This window comes from Hakea prostrata, chromosome 3 (assembly GCF_041222555.1).
Source record: "Hakea prostrata isolate BN-2017 chromosome 3, UWA_Hpros_2, whole genome shotgun sequence".
Taxonomy (NCBI): Eukaryota; Viridiplantae; Streptophyta; class Magnoliopsida; order Proteales; family Proteaceae; genus Hakea; species Hakea prostrata.
Genome location: NC_142602.1, coordinates 74681761 through 74700872, shown reverse-complemented (window position 1 = coordinate 74700872; position 19112 = coordinate 74681761). Strand labels below are relative to the sequence as shown.

Sequence of the window (19112 nt, the reverse complement as noted above, 5' to 3'; positions counted from 1 at the left end):
AAAACGGTCTTCCTAGAATTATTGGGATTTCATCTTTGATTGAAAAAAGTTTAGTATCTAACACAATGAAATCAACTGGAAAAATAAATTCTCCCACCTTCAGTAAAACATTTTCAACCATCCCTTTCAATTCTCCCTTTCAATTCTCCCAATCCTAGTTGCTTATAAACATGATAAGGCAAAAGATTCACACTTGCACCAAGATCAAGTAAAGCATGTTCAATGTGTGTATTGCCTATGACACAAGCTATGGTAGGGCTCCCTGGATCCTTATACTTGGCTGCTACAGGTTGAGTAATTATGGAACTGATGTTACTTATCAAGAACACCTTTTTGGGAACACTAGTGATTCTTTTGTGAGTGCATAAATCTTTCAACACTTTTGCATAGGTGGGGATCTGGGATATGGCATCTAAAGGAGGGGTATTCACTTCTACCTTTTTGAAGACATCAAAAATTTTCTCCATAGTTGCAGTCTTCTTCTTATTAACTAGATGGTTGGGATAAGGGGCCTTAGGAACATAAGGACTCTCATTTGAAATTTTCTCTTTTCTCATAGTTTCAACTAGTGGTTCAGCAAACTTAGGTACCGCTACAGTAATTGGCTCATCCTCAACTTCTATGGGCTTCTTAGACAAACCCTTATTATGAGATACTTGAACATTCTCCTCATCACAGTGGTCACTAATCTTGCTCTTTTCAATAATATGTGACTCACCTGTTAAATACCTTTTCCCACTTTGCAATGTAGACAAATAATTTATTGAGGCTAAAGAAGAAGGGGAGGATTCAACTTGGTTGACTTGATTTGGTAAATTTGATGGTCTTTTGTTGAATCTAAATCCTAGGATTTAACTCAGGTTGGCTAGGCATTTTACCCTTTTCTCGCTCAGACAAAGCACTTGCAAGAGTGGAAATTTGTCTTTCCATATTATGCATAGAAGTCATGAAGGTGCTAGAAAGTACTTGCATATTCTTTCCTAAGGTAGAGAGACGAGAAAACTCTGGATTATTACCTCTGTTGAAACCAAGTGTTGATTGATTTTGTGCAGTGAGAGGCATATGAGGCACAACAGGTGGATTGATAGGCCTAGCTAAATTTGGGGCTTGAGGGAACTGGACATTTTGATTATGAAAAAAATTGTGCACTTTGTTTTGAGGAGCACCAAATTGATTTTGTGTGAAATAATTGCTTAATCTATTTTGGTTTTGCCCTTGAGACCATGAAAAGTTAGTATGATTCTTCAACCCAGGATTGTACGTGTTACTGTACGGGTTTGGAAACATCGCACTAACATTTTCGTGTTGGCCTCCCAAATAGCTGGGGCATTCCTTAATTACATGTGTAGGAGACTGACACCATGCACATATAGCAATAGATTTGTCAACAAAATGTGATTGATTTGGTTGTGGTGGTGAAACTTTTACTACCAAAGTCTCTAGCTTTTTCAAAAGACTATCTATTTGTGCATCCTTATGAACTTGGCGATCAACAAAATATCCCCTACTAGTCCTTTCAGATTCTTGAGTTGAATCCGATTCTCTAGTTCTATCTGCTAGGTCTAAAAGAAATTCCCAAGCTTTGGAATCATCAGTGAACGATGTAAATCCTGTGGAGCACATAGATTCCAAAAGTTGCTTGGTTTGATACTCGATACCCTCATAAATTATTTGGCATTGATATGAGGAAAATTGCACCGAACATATCTGGACCGAGTTCACATCTTTCACCCTGGTTAGACCATAATTAGGGGCCATTCTAACCTAATCAAAAACAATCAGGAGAGCGCTGCTTTGGAAGTTACCAGCCATGAACTCCCTCCCGAATCTGGCGAAAGACGAAGCTTCCTAGTAGGAAGCAACTATTGTCAAGACAGTGAGGGAATCGTGAGAAGTTCGATAACTGCTATCATCCCCAAGTATTCAGGGAAAAACCCTACAATTGGACGATAACCCGAAAATATCACGAATTCATCCGACGATCAAGAATCAAGGATAAATCCTATATAAACAGGTGATTGGTTCACCCAAGAGGTATCTGAATTGGTTCCCTACTATTATCATTCAAGTTTATGCTCTACAATTAACCAAAGCCTTTTTGTGATCAGTTCAGCAACTAACTTAAGCTTCGGAGGTGGCCTCCCGACCCTAGCGGTCGGGCCATGTCTAACCTTGTTTTGCAGGCCATTGTCAAGAGATCCGAAGGCTTAACAATTTCTGGACGCATCATTTGGCACCGTCTGTGGGAAACGCTTCAGGAAGTCATGGTAACTAGATCGGCAATGGCTGCGGCGGCTCAACGAATAGCAAACATCCAGCCTCCTAGAGGGAATAATCCATCGGATATTCTTGAAGGAAGCCAACCCCCAGAAGTTCGGGGAGACGGAGGAATTGATGGTAACGAACAAGAAAACCATCCGTCCTCTTCAGCAACAAATAGATCAAATGTAGGTCCAATTTCTAGAGATGTAGGAGATGATCCACACATTAGTCAAACAGTTAGTGGCCCCTCAGGCTCCTGATCAAGTGGAGGCCAGGAGACATGTGAGAGAAGCGGATGAGCGAATACCTTTCATTTGAGCGCTTTCCATCGAAAGGGATAGACAACCAGCCGTAGGCCAAAATTTTGGCCAAAATGCTCAGAGGCGAGCCCAAGGACTGAGAATCGGAGAACTACCCAGGAGAGATGACCGGTATGACAAGCTACAAGGTATCCGAACCGGATCAACAAGATTGCCAAGGGGGTTCGCATGCATTCCTCAACCTCTAGACATTCGGATCGCGGAACCATTTGCCTAGATGATGGACGACTATTGCATATTGATCGAGAATTGGCAAATATCAATCAAAGATTGGGACAACTTTCTCGAGGCCAAAGAACTGATGACATCAACTCAGGTCCAGATACATCCATTCCTCGCCCCTGGCTATCCTTCCAGATACCCTTTCCACTAGTGTCTTAATAGTCCCTGATTACGGACTCATCAACCCTATTGGTTATCCACATATGGTAAACGGGAAGCTCTCATGTCCTCTCACGGGTTGGTTACCGGTCTTGAGCGCCCATGAGCCCAAGTCTATCCATATGCAACCCTCCAATAAATGGCCCCCACAATGTGATTCCCGTCCTCTAACAGGTTGGTTACCGGTCTTGAGCACCCGTGAATCCCCATTGTTGCCACGGGTCATTCGGTCTCAATACCCTTCTGATTCGGGTCTGATATAATGGGTACATCTTAGCCAGACACTACTAGACAGTCCTAGGTATGATAATCAATGATTTGGGAAAGCGTCAATGGGCAACCCCGGAAACATCCCATACTATTTCCGATAATGTCCAAGGACAGAAGTGTCAAAAGGACACCTCTCAATCCCAAACCATACCTAATCAAACACATTCTCAGATCAGTCATGTCATATCCAATCAACACTTCATCATATAAAAGAGAACATAAATGCATGGTCTAATCATTAAACAATATAGTAATAAGCAATTCATATAAGCTTGAATAATGAAAAAGAAAACATAAGTGGAGTGCTACTGTACTTACAGTAGTACATCAGAAGTATAAAATACAAGAACAGTAAATAAACTTAGAGTTTCTTAAAGTAGAAACCAGAGAGTATGCGATCTATGTTATTATGAAATAACTATCCTTACCTTGATTATCGCCGAAGATAATCCAAAGATCAAAGAGAGAGGCTTCAAACTTAGCAAATAAACCCCTAACAATCATAGATAACATTAGGAAAGATGCCTACAAGATCAGAGAGCAAACAAATCAAACTGAGTGAAAAATGAAGCTATTGCCTTCATTGGTCGATTGGTTGGTCTACTGACCCAATCGACCAATCAGTCAACCAACCGAGTCAATACGGGATTGTAAAAACTAAATCAGTCATAACTTCTTTGTTTGAATTCCAATTGATCCGAAATTTGAAGGGGAACTTCCTAGAACGTATTAGAACTATATAGGAAGGTCAAATCATCAAGTCAATGTCAAAATATGGGTTCTTTATTTGAACCAAGAAGTTAGGTTTTCAATCTTATGGCTCTCATGAAAAGGCTAGGGTTAAGAGATGAAAGGGAATAACTGCTTGGCAATTAGCTAACAAGAAAATCATTGGAAAAGATTCTAGATTAACATAAATATAACTCTTGTGGTTACCCTCACATGGGAGGTTACCCAAGGGTTCCAAAAGATCTTACAAGGGTCAGGGTTTCAAGAAAATATTCAGGGTTAGGGTTAAGATCATGACGATGATCATGGATCTCAAAGAATAGAATGAGATCATGGAATAGATGGTTGGAAGAATGCAGCATCTTCTTCCTGATCTCAATCAAGAACAAGATTGGAGAAAGAATAATCTATAATACAGAAGAAATACAAACCTTGAATTGGCAGATCAGAGATGAGAGGCTTCAGATCTGCAGGGGAATCTTTGAAATCACCGAAAAGAGTTTTGGAAAGGTCTTCCCACATTCTCTAGGTGTTTAGGAGGCAGCCGTAACTAAGAAACTAGAAGTAGGTTTAAATAGAGAGTGAAAAACCCTAAAATTGGATTTTCTCAGATTTAATACACCATTGGTCGATTGATTGGTCTACTGACCTAGTCAACCAATCAGGTCAGTAAGGTTCAAACAGGGAATTGAAGGATCAAATGGGTACTAAACCTCAAGGGCTTTTGCACACATATCAAATGACATACCTAGTGTGTAGAAATGCCTTCGAACCAAGTCAATTAATTCTCCAAGTCCTTCAACTAATCTCATCTTCAGACAGGTGCAGCTTCCTTTCTAAATCTGCACAGACCTCCAAGTATGGAAATCCATCATCAACATCCATGGGTTCAGAGTCAAACACCATGTCTTCTACTGAGATGGCCCGTAGTTGGCTTCTTCCTTTACTCCGGGTCTTCGGACAAAAAAACAACCGGGTTTCCGGGTCAGGGTTAGGGTTAGGTTAGGGCTGGGTTTCACAAGAAGAATTGCCAAATGTCCTTTGGGCGTGCCGAACTACCATCCTAACACCCACTGGAGAGACGCCATTCAAATTAACTTACGGCTCAGAAGCATTAGCTCTAGTAGAAATAATGGCAGGAACTCTTCGAGAAAGAGAATTCGAGGAAAAGGCGAACGAGCAAGGTTTGTTAGATAACCTTGAGTTATTAAACGAGGTTCAGGAAAAAGCGATCATCCGAATCCAACAATATCACGGGAATATAGCATCTCACTACAATGCTCGAGTAAAGCATCGTCAATTCCGAGCCGGTGATTTGGTTCTAAGGAACACCCTGGCATCAGACCCACGTCATCAACGAAAGCTGGATCCAACATGGGAAGGACCATACATGATCGTTAAGCAAATGGGTTCGGGAGCATACAAGCTAAAGGACTTAGCAGCTGACCGAGAGCTTGACCGATCGTGGAACGCAAAGCATTTGAACAAATATTTTTCTTAATCTGATCAATTTTGATGTAGGAAGATCTACGGATATTTTATGCAATTCTCAATTTTTTCGCCACCAAATCTTTTGATTGGGGAATACATATACATATAGGGAATTCTGTGGATATACAATATCTAAAATCAAAAGGCTTCGGGTAAAACCGAGTGGGTCCTTCAAAAGCCTCAAAAATTTCCCTGGAGTTTTTAGGTCAAAGGCTTTGGGTAGCACCGAGTGGGTCCTTCAAAAGCCTAGAAAAATTCTAAGGTTTTTACTAGGTCTAAGGCATCGGGTAAAACCAAGTGGGGTCCTTCAAAAGCCTCAAAAAATATTCTAAGGAATTTTTTAAGGTCAAGGGCATCGGTCAATACCGAACAGAACCTTAGAAAGCCTACAAAATTCGTTCTGTAGGTAAAAGGCATCGGGTAGCACCGAATGGGTCCTTCAAAAGCCTACAAAAATTCTAAGGAATTTACTAGGTTTAAGGCATCGGGTAAAACCGAATGGGTCTTTCGAACACTTGTAAAATTTGTTTTATAGGTAATAGGCATCGGGTAATACTGAATGAGTCCTTTCAACGACTAATAATTCAAGGAAGTTTTCTAAGGAAAGGCTTTGGGAGGCCACCGAAAGATGCCTAACACTTAAAAAAATTCTCCCTTAATTGATATCACATTGAACAATAATAAAGCTCGACGAAATTGAAATACAACAATCATGATCAAGCAATTTCAAGACAAATAAAAGATACTTTATAAGTTCTTTTTCATTTATAAAAGGACCAGCAGGGTCCAACCTTTACAATACTAAGGATATTTTACATATTACTTCTGATGCAAAGACGAATGTCATAAGCGGTCTCTCCGATCGGTATGAGGAGCTTCTGATGCAAAGACGAATGTCGTTAAAGATCCTACGTTCAGGCAAAGATAATATTATGAAGAAAGAACAGTTCTTCAGGAGGAACAAGAGCTTGACCAACGACTGGGATGAACATTTCCATACCCTTGGTCTAGCTTTTCTAGGATCCGAACCCTTCGGCAGGCAGGCTTGACTAATAACTAGGATTAACATTTCCATACCCTTCGTCTAGCTTTTCTAGGATCCGAACCCTTCGGGCAGAAGAAGAACTTCATCTTCAGTTGCTGAGAAGAGTTCCGTAAGCTCCCACCAACTAAAGGTAAGAGAGAAGGACGAGCTGGATGATGAGCCCTAGACTTGGCCTCCTTCCTGGATCGTTGTGGAAGAAGGATTGACGCCTTTGCCTTCAGGATTGACATTTGGGGTGTCATCTTCTTCCTCTTCTTCTGAGAGCTCTATTATAATCGGAGTCACAGGAGGTGAATCATCAAGAAAGAGCGTTATATCCAAATCAGGATCGGGCAAATCTACGACTTCTTTAGCCCAATCGGGAGGAGGAAGCTGCAGTCTAATGAAGACATCAGGATAACAATGTTTCTGATGAGGAGCCGTGTCAAAGTTTAGGTCCCTCCTTAGAATTGATTGAAACACCTCCTTCTCGGCATCCCGATAAGCATGATTGTTGAAAATGTTCATCAGCTTGAAAAAAGGCTTACTGTCCAAATATTTGCAGATACAAGCCTTCCAGGTTTCGGCAAGGATACAATTGAGATTGGGAGGAACTATTTGATTTTGTAGCTCATCAACCTTAACTTCAATTCCCCAAAACACTCACGATCCTCCGCTCAAAGCCACGGATACTCTTCTTAGCAACATCCAAATCTTGGTAAAGATGCACAATCTTTATGTTCCATACCTTGACCTCTTCCCAAAGCCTGTCCCGAAGCCGCGCAATCTCCCGGTTCTTAGCAGCAGATTATGCTCGAAGCTTGGAAAGATCAGAATGCATCCTCCCAATCCGGTAGGTTGCCTCCGCCTGTTTGTGGAAATTATCCATAGTGCTCCTGCAACATCAAGAGAGTCATTCAAGAGTTAGAAATATATATATATATATATATATATATATATATATATATATATATATATATATATATATAGAGAGAGAGAGAAGAAAGTGATTTTAGCATTATGAGACTTACATCACAAGCAACTTCACAAACGCATCGTCAGGAATAGAATCGAAGGATCTGCTTTGAGCTGGCGTTTGGGCAAGAGTGCACCATTCCAACGCTCTATCAAAATCGTCTGTCACGTGATCAGACCTTTTCAACTTCCACGAAGGTCTGTAAATTTCTTCAGAAGACTGTGAGGGCCTCTTTGATGTAGAAGAGGCTGGCATTTTAGAAGGAGACTATTCTGAAGACACTAGAACAAAAATAACAGTGTTATCCAAATCAAAATTAGAGGGAGATAACTAGGCGTAAAGATACCTAAGTTCTAAGGAACTCAAGAAGGGCTAAGGTAGTCTAAAACCCTATCTAAAAAAATCAGGAAAACAGACAGAGGAAGGAAAACAGAAATTCAAAAGCATGAAAGCTAACTTCTTCGACAATTTATCTCTTCAAGATTCCAGACGATGAAGCAAGAAAACTTACGAAATTCTTCTATAAAGCGTTCAGGTTTCCAATATCAGAGAAAGGTGGCTTTTAAACTTCGTACAACAGAAAAGCTTGAAGTGAAGAAATGGGTGAAGAAGGAATAGAGAAGGGTTTAAATAAGTGTGAAGTGGAAGAACGAAAAGACCGTGCTAAGGGGATCGACGGCAACAAATCAGTGACGGTTCGAAGTCTACGAAGATGAACGGCGGTGATTGAGCAACCTTTCAAATTTTGAAACAAGAGTTTAAACTTGTCACATCCGTACACGTGGTAATTTCGGCGCTGGTTATGAAGACGGCTGGCTTGGGTATTGAACCATCAGTTGAAGCAATTAAAGCTAAGTGACGGTTGCACTTCTCAACGAAGATTGTGGCAGTAGAAGGACCAAAAATCAAGGGATCGGGATCAACCGCAAAAATGCACGAACGTTACATCAAGGAGCGGGACTACCTTGATGCGAGTTTCCCGATCGCCAAAGCCTCTAATTTTTGAATAGGGGACCATATGAAGAAATAAAGAATGTGAATTCAAAAGACTTCAGCTTTAGCCGAACGAGTTTTAGAAAGGCGCACCCAAACGAGAATCTTAAAAATCTACGGCTAAGCCGAGTACAACAAGTAGTATCAAGAAGAAGAAGACTGTCATTTAGATCAAAGACCCAAAAAGGGAGGTTCTACCCTTACAAAAAAAATAAAAAAGAGACATCATTAGAATTCTTGAAAACATCATAAATTCGCAGGAGGATCAGAGGTTTGATCTGCAGCAGCTTCGGGAGTTCGACTTTCAGAAGCTTGAGTCTAGGCGTTCGGTTGGGCGTTGTTCTCAGCCGCACCTTCCCCCTCGAGAGTCATCGGAGGCTCGTCGCTCAAGTATCCTTCAATGCATGGATCGGTAAGTGGTGGATTCTTTTTTTCAACAACACAACTTGGAGTAGGCTGCCGCAAATGCTTGAAGATCTCTTCATAGATGAGATCTTTGTGCTCATCAATCAGGTAGGAAGGATCCACTGCTAGAATACTCTTCCAGACATCGTTGATGCCATCACGATAAGCTATCACATTATGCCGATTGAGCAGATTGCCGAATGGCTGGCTATTTAGATACTTATGAATGCAGGCTTTTCGAACCTCCAACTTCAGATTTGTGAGACCTTCGGGATCAATGGTAGCCCTCAGTCTTTCCTCTAGCTCATGCTTCTCCCGAATCAAGTTCTGGATCTTGGATTTTGAGGTCAAGACAGTATTCCTCAGCTGACCCAGTTCTCTATCCATCTCTTCCATTCGAGATCTGGCCACCACAAGTTCCCTAGTAGAAGAGCACAGTCGGGCAGTCTCCTCCTTCAGCTTCGAGACCTCCCCTTGACTTTTTTCAGCGATATCGTCGCTGCGTTTTGCTTGAGCGCTCAGTCTGCCAATCCTCAAGTTTGCTTCCATCTCACGATGGATATTCTCTACAAGAACTCTGCGGCAAATAAGCATTCGAAAATGAGTCAATAACGCATAACAAAATTGGCCAAAAGAAAAGATTGATGTTCGAGATATACCTAATGTTGGAATTCACCAACTCATCATCGGGCACCGCTTTCAAAGCTTTACCATTGCTTGGCGTCCAAGCATTCAAGGCCCAATCAAGGGAAGCGTCCATATCCATCAAGATCGGGTCAAAAAGATTTACTTTCCAGTTGGGGACGCAAATGGCCCCCTCAACTTTGCTTCTCTTAGAAGCAGCATCATCAGTCACCTCCCGTCTCCTCTTGACGAGAGCAGTATCATCATGGGTGGACTCTTCAACCTCCACCATCTCTTTTCCTTTGGTAGCATGGTCCTGCCTGCTCCTCATAAGCTCCTTCAGGGAAGGAGTTACCCCCTTTGGAGCAGCCGCCGATGACGTTGCCTTCGGGGAAGGGACATTCCCGGGAGCCTCCCTGGTTTTTCTCTTTCAAGGAACTCTCTATTCAGCAGTGGCAAAACTCTGCTGGGCCAGCAACTTAACGGCGTTATGATTGAACTCAAGAGGCACTGCAAGATCAATAGAAGACCATAATTATCTCAGGTCTAATAAAATAGTACGCAATGAAGAAAAATTAAAGCTTCGGGTGCTCACCATGGCTCAGGCCCCAGTAGCGGAGAATCGCTTTGTACTCCATGGCATACACATGGATTTCTGAATGCCAGGAAATGGCTTTGATGGCCCGAACCGCTTCTTTTTCACGGTCGGGCAGGAAAGAAGAAAGATTGATCTAGGTGAAGGAGTCTGGGGTGCTCTATCTCATCGAGAATTTTAGATTGGATTCGGGAACCCTACAGAAAACAAACTTTTCCCACCATCCCTTATTATTAGAAGGGCAGGTCCCCTCTGTGAGGATTCCCCCTTGCCAATTTAGATTGGTCTTCGGGCGCTTGGAAAGGAATACCCACCCGGGAGGATTCAACTTACTCAGAGTATAAAAATGACAAAAAACATCTAAAGAAGGGGTCAACTAGAGTTCATGGTAGAGCCCTAGATAACCAATTATATGCCTCCAGTTGTTCGGGAGGAGCATACCAAGACAAATATTCCAATGGTCGAGAATTTCGGCGATTACAGGAGAGAAGAAAGGAAGTCAAACCCCACTCTTGAAAGAATCAAGGTAAAGAGAGAACTCCCCTGGAGGATTGGAGTTAACCCTTTCATTCGAGTTCGGGGCACGAAGAACGCAAGAGCGCGGAATTGAATAATCGAAATAAATATTTTTGAGGTCTGCTGAACGAACCTCAGAAATGATATCTGAGGGATTGATGGAAGGTCTTTTAGATGGACGGTAACTCTCTGTTGTCATTTTCTTAGGATCTTTCCTCTTCTTTAAGGAAGACCTTTTTATGATAGGGGCATTGTCAGGCGGGTCTCTAGGGCTAGACGGGGCAGATTGTAACCAGTGTTCGATCACCCTATGGTCCTGATCACCGGAGAATTCGACAAAAGCCATAGGAGTTCCCTTTTCGGCAGATTCTTCACCCTCTATTAAGCGGTCTATAGAATCGCCCTCTTTTGAAGTCTTACCACTACCCATTTTTGGCAGAAAGAGATGGACGGAATAACAGAAGCAGAATAGACCATACAAATGCAAAAGAGAAAGCAGAAAGATGTAGCAAAAGTAATAAAAGTAAACTTACTTGTGATCTTGACAAAACTGGAAAGACAGAGCTTGAATCGTGTAGGCCGAAACCGGAGACTTGCAAAAGCACAAGTTGAAGAACTTGAAAGAAAGAGTGTTTTCTAACGCAAGAGAGCAGAGAAGTGAAAAGAATAAATGAGGCAAGAAAGGCCTTTTATAGATTCAAAATTCAAATGAACGCACAAGATTGAATTTGACCAATGGGTAGGATTGTGCTTTGGATCATGCAAAATGCACATACGACCCAGATGAAAAATCTTCGACGGTCTATATTCAACAACGATTCAAAAATATTTGCAATTATGAAATAAGTCTGAGACATGACGGTTCGAACGACAGGGCGTAATATCCGCTCCTCCCCGATCGCCACGTGGCCAACTATACACAGGGAGCAAGGTGTTGGAACGGTTCGACGACACCTTGCTTGGAAGTAAATGTCGAAGCATTAAATGCGAGAATATCCTAATGTGAAAAGATTTTTTGTCTTTACTCATATTCGGGAAGAATCCAAAACCAGACCAAGCATCCAAAGGCGTTGCTCAAACGCTCAGTCTGCGGGGCAAATGATATGAGGAAAATTGCACCGAACGTATCTGGACCGGGTTCACATCTTATGCCCTGGTTAGACCATAATCAGGGGCCATTCTAACCTAATAAAAAACAATTAGGAGAGCGCTACTTTGGAAGTTACCGGCCATGAACTCCCTCCCGAATCTGGCGGAAGACGAAGCTTCCTAGTAGGAAGCAACTATCGTTAGGACTGTGAGCGAATTGTGAGAAGTTCGGTAACTGCTATCACCCACCGAGTATTCAGGGAAAAACCCTACAATTGGACGATAACCCGCAAAGATCACGAATTCATCCGACGATCAAGAATCAAGGATAAATCCTATATAAATAGGTGATTGGTTCACGAAAGAGGTATCTGAATCGTTTCCCTACTATTATCATTCAAGTTTATGCTCTGCAATTAACTAGAGCCTTTTTGTGATCAGTTCAGCAACTGACTTAAGCTTCAGAGGTGGCCTCTTGACCCCAGCGGTAGGGCCACGTCTAACCTTGTTTTGCAGGCCATTGTTAGGAGATCCGAAGGCTTAACAATTTATGGACGCATTAGGCATAAATGCCATAATTCTAAACCATGGTGAGGGCATTCTTGGAGGAGGCTTTGGAACCTCTCCATTACCTTAGCAAAAGACTCATTGGGTTTTTGACGAAATTGAAGAATGTTATTTCTTATTTTATTCATCATAGAAAAAGGAAAGAATTTCTTCAATAATAGGACAGTGAATTATTCCCATGTGGTAATGCTATCCAAAGGTAGGCTATAAAGCCACTTTTTAGATTGGTCCTTTAAGGCAAATGGTATAAACCGTAGTCTTACGGTATCATCAGTGAGTTGTTGTACCTTCATAAGGACACAAACCTCCTCAAACTCCCTAAGGAACAAATATGCATCTTGATCAGCTAACCCATGAAAATTGGGGTAACATAGACAGATAATTAGGTTTAAGTTCAAAATTGTTACCCCTCACGTCAGTCAGGTAAACATATACAGGAGGGTTGTGCAGATTGAGTTGGATAAAATCTATCCCTAAGACTCTTAGGTGGAGATATGTCTCCCATGGTCAAGGTAGATAATTGGACAAGTTGAATGGTGGAATCGCGAGTCCAGACACATATGCAGTAACCTCCTAATGCAATTGAAGGCTCTTACGAAAGATGAGTTTTTATTTTATTTTATTTTATTATTAATAAAGGAACTAAAGAAGAAAATAAAATAAAATAAACCAAAAACAAAAGGGGAAGTAATGGATTTCCCCACTACAAAGATTGAAACAATGATTCCAAAGCCGTAAGGTTGCCGTATAGCTGAGCGCTGTATAGGTTTGACAGCAAGGGAATCCGTATAGTTTTCGGAGCCACCTACAATCGAATCCTAGGGATTCTACAGTAGAGTGGGGACTACTATACATTTTTATTTCTACTCAAGTTAAGAGTAATATCATTTATTTTTTTAAAAAAGAAAAACACTTCGATTTACCTAAGAATGAGAAAAATAAGATGGACAAATATCTCCCTGGCAACGACGCCAAAAACTTGTTTGCAAAATAAAATAACCGCAAGCGCACAGTATCGTGTAGCTAACAGGTCGATCTCATGGAGATATACCACATAGAATTCAATTTCTTAATAGTAATGCGAGAGTGAAATGATTCAATTTTGTAACTAATTAATTAAACTAAACCAACGATCCTAATCCATACATCTAATGCAATCGAATTAAGACGAAAAATAAAGCAAACAAAACCAACGCATAAATAAAAGGGAAGAAGAAAAAAATGCAAACCATAACAATAAAAAGGAAGTGATCCAAGTGTCAGCTCTGGATTGAGGGAAGGGGAGTATAATTATAATGACTTTGACTGTGGACCCTTTGCCGTAGCTCACAGTCCACCGATCGGGGGAAAGGATATTAAAGAGAAAAAAAGAAAAGAAAAGTGTAGAATGTAAATACAAAGCAATAAAAGCAAAAGGGAAACCTTAACCAAAGAGAGGCACGACTATAGGCATCTTTGATCAAGAACCCAAGGGGAAGGGAGAACAATAAATAAATGCTGAAATTAAATCCTAAATTAAGAATATGGAAAGGTAGATAGAAGCGGGAATGGAGGGAGCAGAGAAGATTATTGAAGAATGTTACTTACTTGCATCTTTGAATCTCCAAAAAAAACTTGAACAAACGATTCGAATCTCAACCAACCCTAACAACCAGATCTAGAATAATCTAGATCTACAATTGCTAGACCCAGAGAGAAAACGAATCCCCAAACTTAAAACTTGAACTTGAACTTGAACTTGCATTGATAAAAATAAAGAAAATACACTTGCATAAAATAAATTACACAACTTCAATCGTCCTTGCAAAACATTAAAACCTAAACATTCAATCTAGAATTAGAACCCACAAATTAATCAAAAAACTAAAGAAAACCTAGAGCAAGCTAAAGAGAATAGAAAGTGCAACACTAAAATAAACTAAAGAAAAAATAAAGTGTCCACTAGACCTAAGAGGGGAGGTAAGATTTATAGAAGAAGGAGAATAATTTACAAACAAGGAAATAAAAAATAAAAAAAAAATAAAATAATAATAATAATAATAATAATAATAATGAGAGTAAAATAGAAAAAGAGCTAAATTGGTTAGAAATTCTAAGGGAGAGAGAGAGAGAGAGAGAGAGAGAGAGAGAGAGAGAGAGAGAGAGAGAGAGAGAGAGAGAGAGAATGTGTGGAGAATTAAATAAAATAAAAAAACTTGATTTCACGTGGAGAAAAAGTGGATGAAGGAAAGAAGGGGGAAAATATATATAGAAAAGTGATTTTAGGTTAATTAAGGAAAAATAATAAAATAAAATAATGAAAAGAATAGAAAGTGGGAAGAGAGAGAGAAAACTAATTAGAGAAATAAATAAAATTTTAAAAAAATGAAATCTGCTAGAAAAATAGAAAATCCTAATATTTGACTACCTGTGAGCCCCATAGATTCTTTCAATTACAATAAAGAAAAATAAAATATAAACCCTAATCTAATCTTATAAGATATTCTGGAGTTGGCCCATAATCGCATATTTAGCCCATCATGCTCCAAATCAAGCCCACTTTCGCACTTGTGAATTTGAACGGACTTCTAGACGTGTAAAAATTGCATGTTTCATACCCAAAACTCTGAATATTCGCTTAAATCCTAAAAATTCATAAAATCTGCAAAAACAACATAAAACCAAAGATAGCTCCACTCAAAGTGTGTAAAATGCATGCTTTATGTCCTAATATTTCACATATAAATGTGATCATCTGTAGTCACCTTGACAACTATGCATGTGAGGGATTTGTTCTTTTTCTTTTCTTTTTTTCCGGCTAGAATTCATGAGGTTTAAGTTCATTTTTTAAAGCCTATACCATATTAAGCTTTTCTGACAAAAAACTAAATAAATAATCAAAATTGATGGATTAGATCATGGAGATAGAAGGGCTTATGTACTTGGTCCATCCATTTAGACAGGTCATAATTGGTGAACATTTTTCTTAACATTGCATATCATATCAAATGAAAGCAAGAAAAAAGGAAACAAGCTGAAAACCTAATCATTCTTGGATTAGTGCAAAATTTACAATTTATCTAGCATAATTAAATTCAATTAATAGAGGAAATAAAAGTAAATCAAGTTAAACATGTGCTCTGCAAATACGAACGTGAAAATATAGTACAAGCTAATAAATCTAAATAATAAAGAATCTATGACATAAAACATGACTGTAACCAAATCCTTCAAAATTGATTTGCGAAAATATGAAAGTTATATTTGAAACAGTAAATGGTCAAATGACCCGATGAGCTAATCTGAATAAATGTTAGACAAATGTAAAACTTAGTTTGATGTAAGATCAAGACAATGTGAAATTAAAATTATTTTAATTAAATTAAACAAATACAGAAACCTATGGTCTGAAATAGTCTTATTTCATTTAAAAAAATAACAAAATCTAGAACTATGCAAGAAGTAACAAAATGTAAGACCGGGGCAACTTTTTGAGTTAAAAGCGCCTACTAAATGCAATGATGCCAAATGCACACAATTGATTTGATATGCAAACATTGTAGTGAGATAGTTTCTAATTTCATATTAAATATAATATTAATATCATAAAAATTCTTATTTTGTAGAGGATATATGGCCCCCGAATATGCGATGAGGGGTTACTTGACGGACAAAGCAGACGTTTACAGCTTTGGAGTTGTAGTGCTGGAGATTGTCAGTGGAAAAAGCAACACAAGTTACAGGCCAAGAGAGGATTTTGTTTACCTTCTTGATTGGGTAATTAAGTAACCTCGATCAAATTTATTTTTTAATGGAAAGAAGAAGAATGCTGCTGCACCTGCATGGTTGTCTACGTAGCTTTATCTTGATGAATACATTTCTCTTCGATCTCACAGGCTTATGTCTTACAAGAGCAAGGAAATCTGATAGAACTCGTGGATCCAATCCTTGGGTCAGACTACCAAAAAGAAGAGGCACTGAGGATGTTAAATCTAGCTCTTTTATGCACAAATCCATCTCCTTCTCTCAGGCCTGCTATGTCTGCTGTGGTGAGCATGCTTCAAGGCAAAATTGCAGTTCAAGCACCTGTTGTAAAGCGCAGCAGCACTACTACTGAGGATTTGAGGTTTAAGGCCTTTGAAAAGCTTTCATCAGAAAATCAAACATATTACTCAAGCACTTCCCAAGAGAGCCATCCACAAAGTAGCCAATCAATGGATGTGCTTTGGACTGATTGTTTGATGTCTTTTCAGAGCCAAGAAGACAGACAACCAACTGAACGAAGGTCCTCAGAAATAAAGCTTCTCCCTGAACCAGAGTGACTATAGAAAGAGACACAAATTTGCTTCAAGCAATAAATGTGACATTAAGGTCGGACAGAGGATTTTCATAACCTTGAATTAAAAAATTATTGTAAGCATCTTAATTGGAACCAAGTAATAGTTTTGGGGACATTAAATGACTAGTTACTTTTAAATTTTTTTGTTACCAAGTGATGCAGCAAGTTATCTATCTATATACATGGTCTGGTTCAAGGATATACAGCTATTTCACATTCTGCTTCTACTTCAGATCTGAACAGGCTCTCAACACCGCCAAACGATTTTACAGAAACTTGCCTCTGTTGAGTGTGTAGATGAGACCAATAATTTTGCACTTCCTTAGCAACAAAAAGGAAGGAGAATAACGCATCATCTTGCTCTTTTACAAAGAGTGGTCGTGACCATCTCATCTTCTCGATCTGGACCGCTTCAACATGTAGCTGCAAGTGAATTGTTTAGCTGAGGTGACACTGGATGGGCTATGTTCTCTCTCTTGAGAACATGAAAATACCGCAAAAGAACGCGTTATTACCTAAACAGTGTGAATCAGTGAGGAAAACCTAAGCATCAGCTCATCCGATCAATTCAACAAAGCTATCATTGGCAATAGAAAACAAAATTGCAGAACCATGTAAAGTTTGGGTGGCAATAGATTTGACCTGAATTTGTTTGATCCATCCTTGTTCGCTTGACTAGATTTACATTCTCTAGCCATGACTTCCTTTTAACACCCAGGGCATTGCACTTAACTACTGGATCAACTTGTTCCCTGAAAAAATAACAGAAAAATGCTGGTATCATCAGAAAATTATTCGTCTGCAAATGATATAAGGAGCATCCAAATGCAGGAGGCTCCCGCTACAGCAGGTTCTGGGTTGGGAAAATGTATGTAGCTTTGTCCCCACGTCTTGGATAGGCTATCTCCAAGTTTTGGACTTACAACCTGATGGTTGCAATAGCGCAACTTAACCATTGCATCAATCTTTGGCCACAATTGGCACTTTGGAGAACTGCAGTCTACAATACCTAAGTTTTGGATTTTTTTTTTTTTTTTGGGGGGGGGGGGGGGTGGTTGGCATTAAAGGGAGAGGGGAACATAGAACACATTACCGGATGCTACTGCAATAATAAATTAGCTTTGTACCTGATCTTCGTTTCTTCTCCAGCAGCTTGTCATCATCAATTGGAGGCTTTTATTTATCACAAAGCCCATTGTATTCATTTGTTTGATAATCCTTTTGTTTACCTGAAGGGTCATGTGGTCCTGAAGAGATGAAACTTGGGTTAGCAAATTTAATGTTTGATAAATTCAAGACGATGAATATTGTATATAAAGGGGAAGTATTAGGCATTGAGAACATGATGGTACATCAGTCATCTATGACATCTCTACCACCACATAAACTTGTGTTATTCCCAGGTTGACATTGAGGGGGGTGAATCAGTGTCTTCAAAAAATTTGCTTTGATGTGAAGTTTCTTTAATCTCAAAACAAGATTGATTAGAACAATCTCCTAGCTATCAATGGCACAAGGACACGTCCACCACACACCACAATGTGGCTGGGTCTACCAAACAGTGTACCACCACTCTGCAATCAAGGCACTCCAATATGTACAACAAAAAAGATAAACCAAAGACACAATGCACCAAAGTTTACATGGTTCAGCCAAACTACCTACGTCCACGGCATAATTGTCACACTCACCCAGCCGGTACCCTATCTGGCATACTCGAGTGTGTGATCCACAGCCCCGAAGAACAAGTATCGAGGAAATCATCCTCCCACATATGCAATAATGTAATCATGAACAGATTATAATCAATGTGTAATAATATAAACAAGAGATCCAATAAGGAAAGAAATGACAATGTAATCAGAGTGCGGAAATGATACCAAATGTAGATATAATCAAAAAAAGAGTAGAGCGAGGCGGAATCTCACTCCACAGTTACAACGGAATGTAGCTCATAAATCAAAGGAAAATACAACTATTCTCAAGGAAAGGAAAGAAATGATAATCAAACTAAACTAAATGTTTGCTACTTTATAAAGAACGTCTTCATAAACATAGACTTCATCAACCATGCATAGATGTTCCCACTCCACAGAGGAGCTAATCATGGTACGTAACATGATCACACGAGGAATCATCAACGTGATCTTCATAGTTGCCAGCACCTTGCGTATAGTACGCTTCTTCAGCTTGCGCTTCCTCATATTGCCCTTTATAGTATTCAGTACTTGTAGAGTAGTCTAACAAAAGAGATTGTACAAAAAGGAGTGAGTTCAAAAGAACTCAGCAAGGCAAGTTAATCCACAACAACATAAATAACATGATTGCAGAACATAACATGATGCAATGTGATATGAAACAAACAATGAATGTATGAATCTAACTCTATGTATGCTGGTCTCTATAGGCAAACATGCTTTAAGTCATAGCACCATACTTCTTTGGGAAGGTCTCAATCACACAATGTCGTTTGGTAGTGGGTTCGGCATCCCTCGGGACAATCCATGGCTGGGCTATAACTCACATCACCATTGGTCAAAGTATTGGCGCAT

At 39.7% G+C, this 19112-nt stretch overlaps 1 protein-coding gene across 1 annotated transcript in view; it reads left to right on the top strand.

Moving 5' to 3' along the window:
• The window catches only part of LOC149023079 (putative LRR receptor-like serine/threonine-protein kinase At1g53440), a 67540-nt gene extending 50801 nt beyond the window's left edge, over nt 1–16739 (top strand). Inside the window, exons 23-24 of the mRNA XM_089150927.1 lie at nt 15848–15998; nt 16118–16739. Coding sequence (XP_089007053.1) covers nt 15848–15998; nt 16118–16543 — 577 coding nt within the window. The 3' untranslated portion in view covers nt 16544–16739. The remainder of the gene's footprint in view (nt 1–15847; nt 15999–16117) is intronic.
• The last annotated feature ends 2373 nt before the right edge of the window (nt 16740–19112 follow it).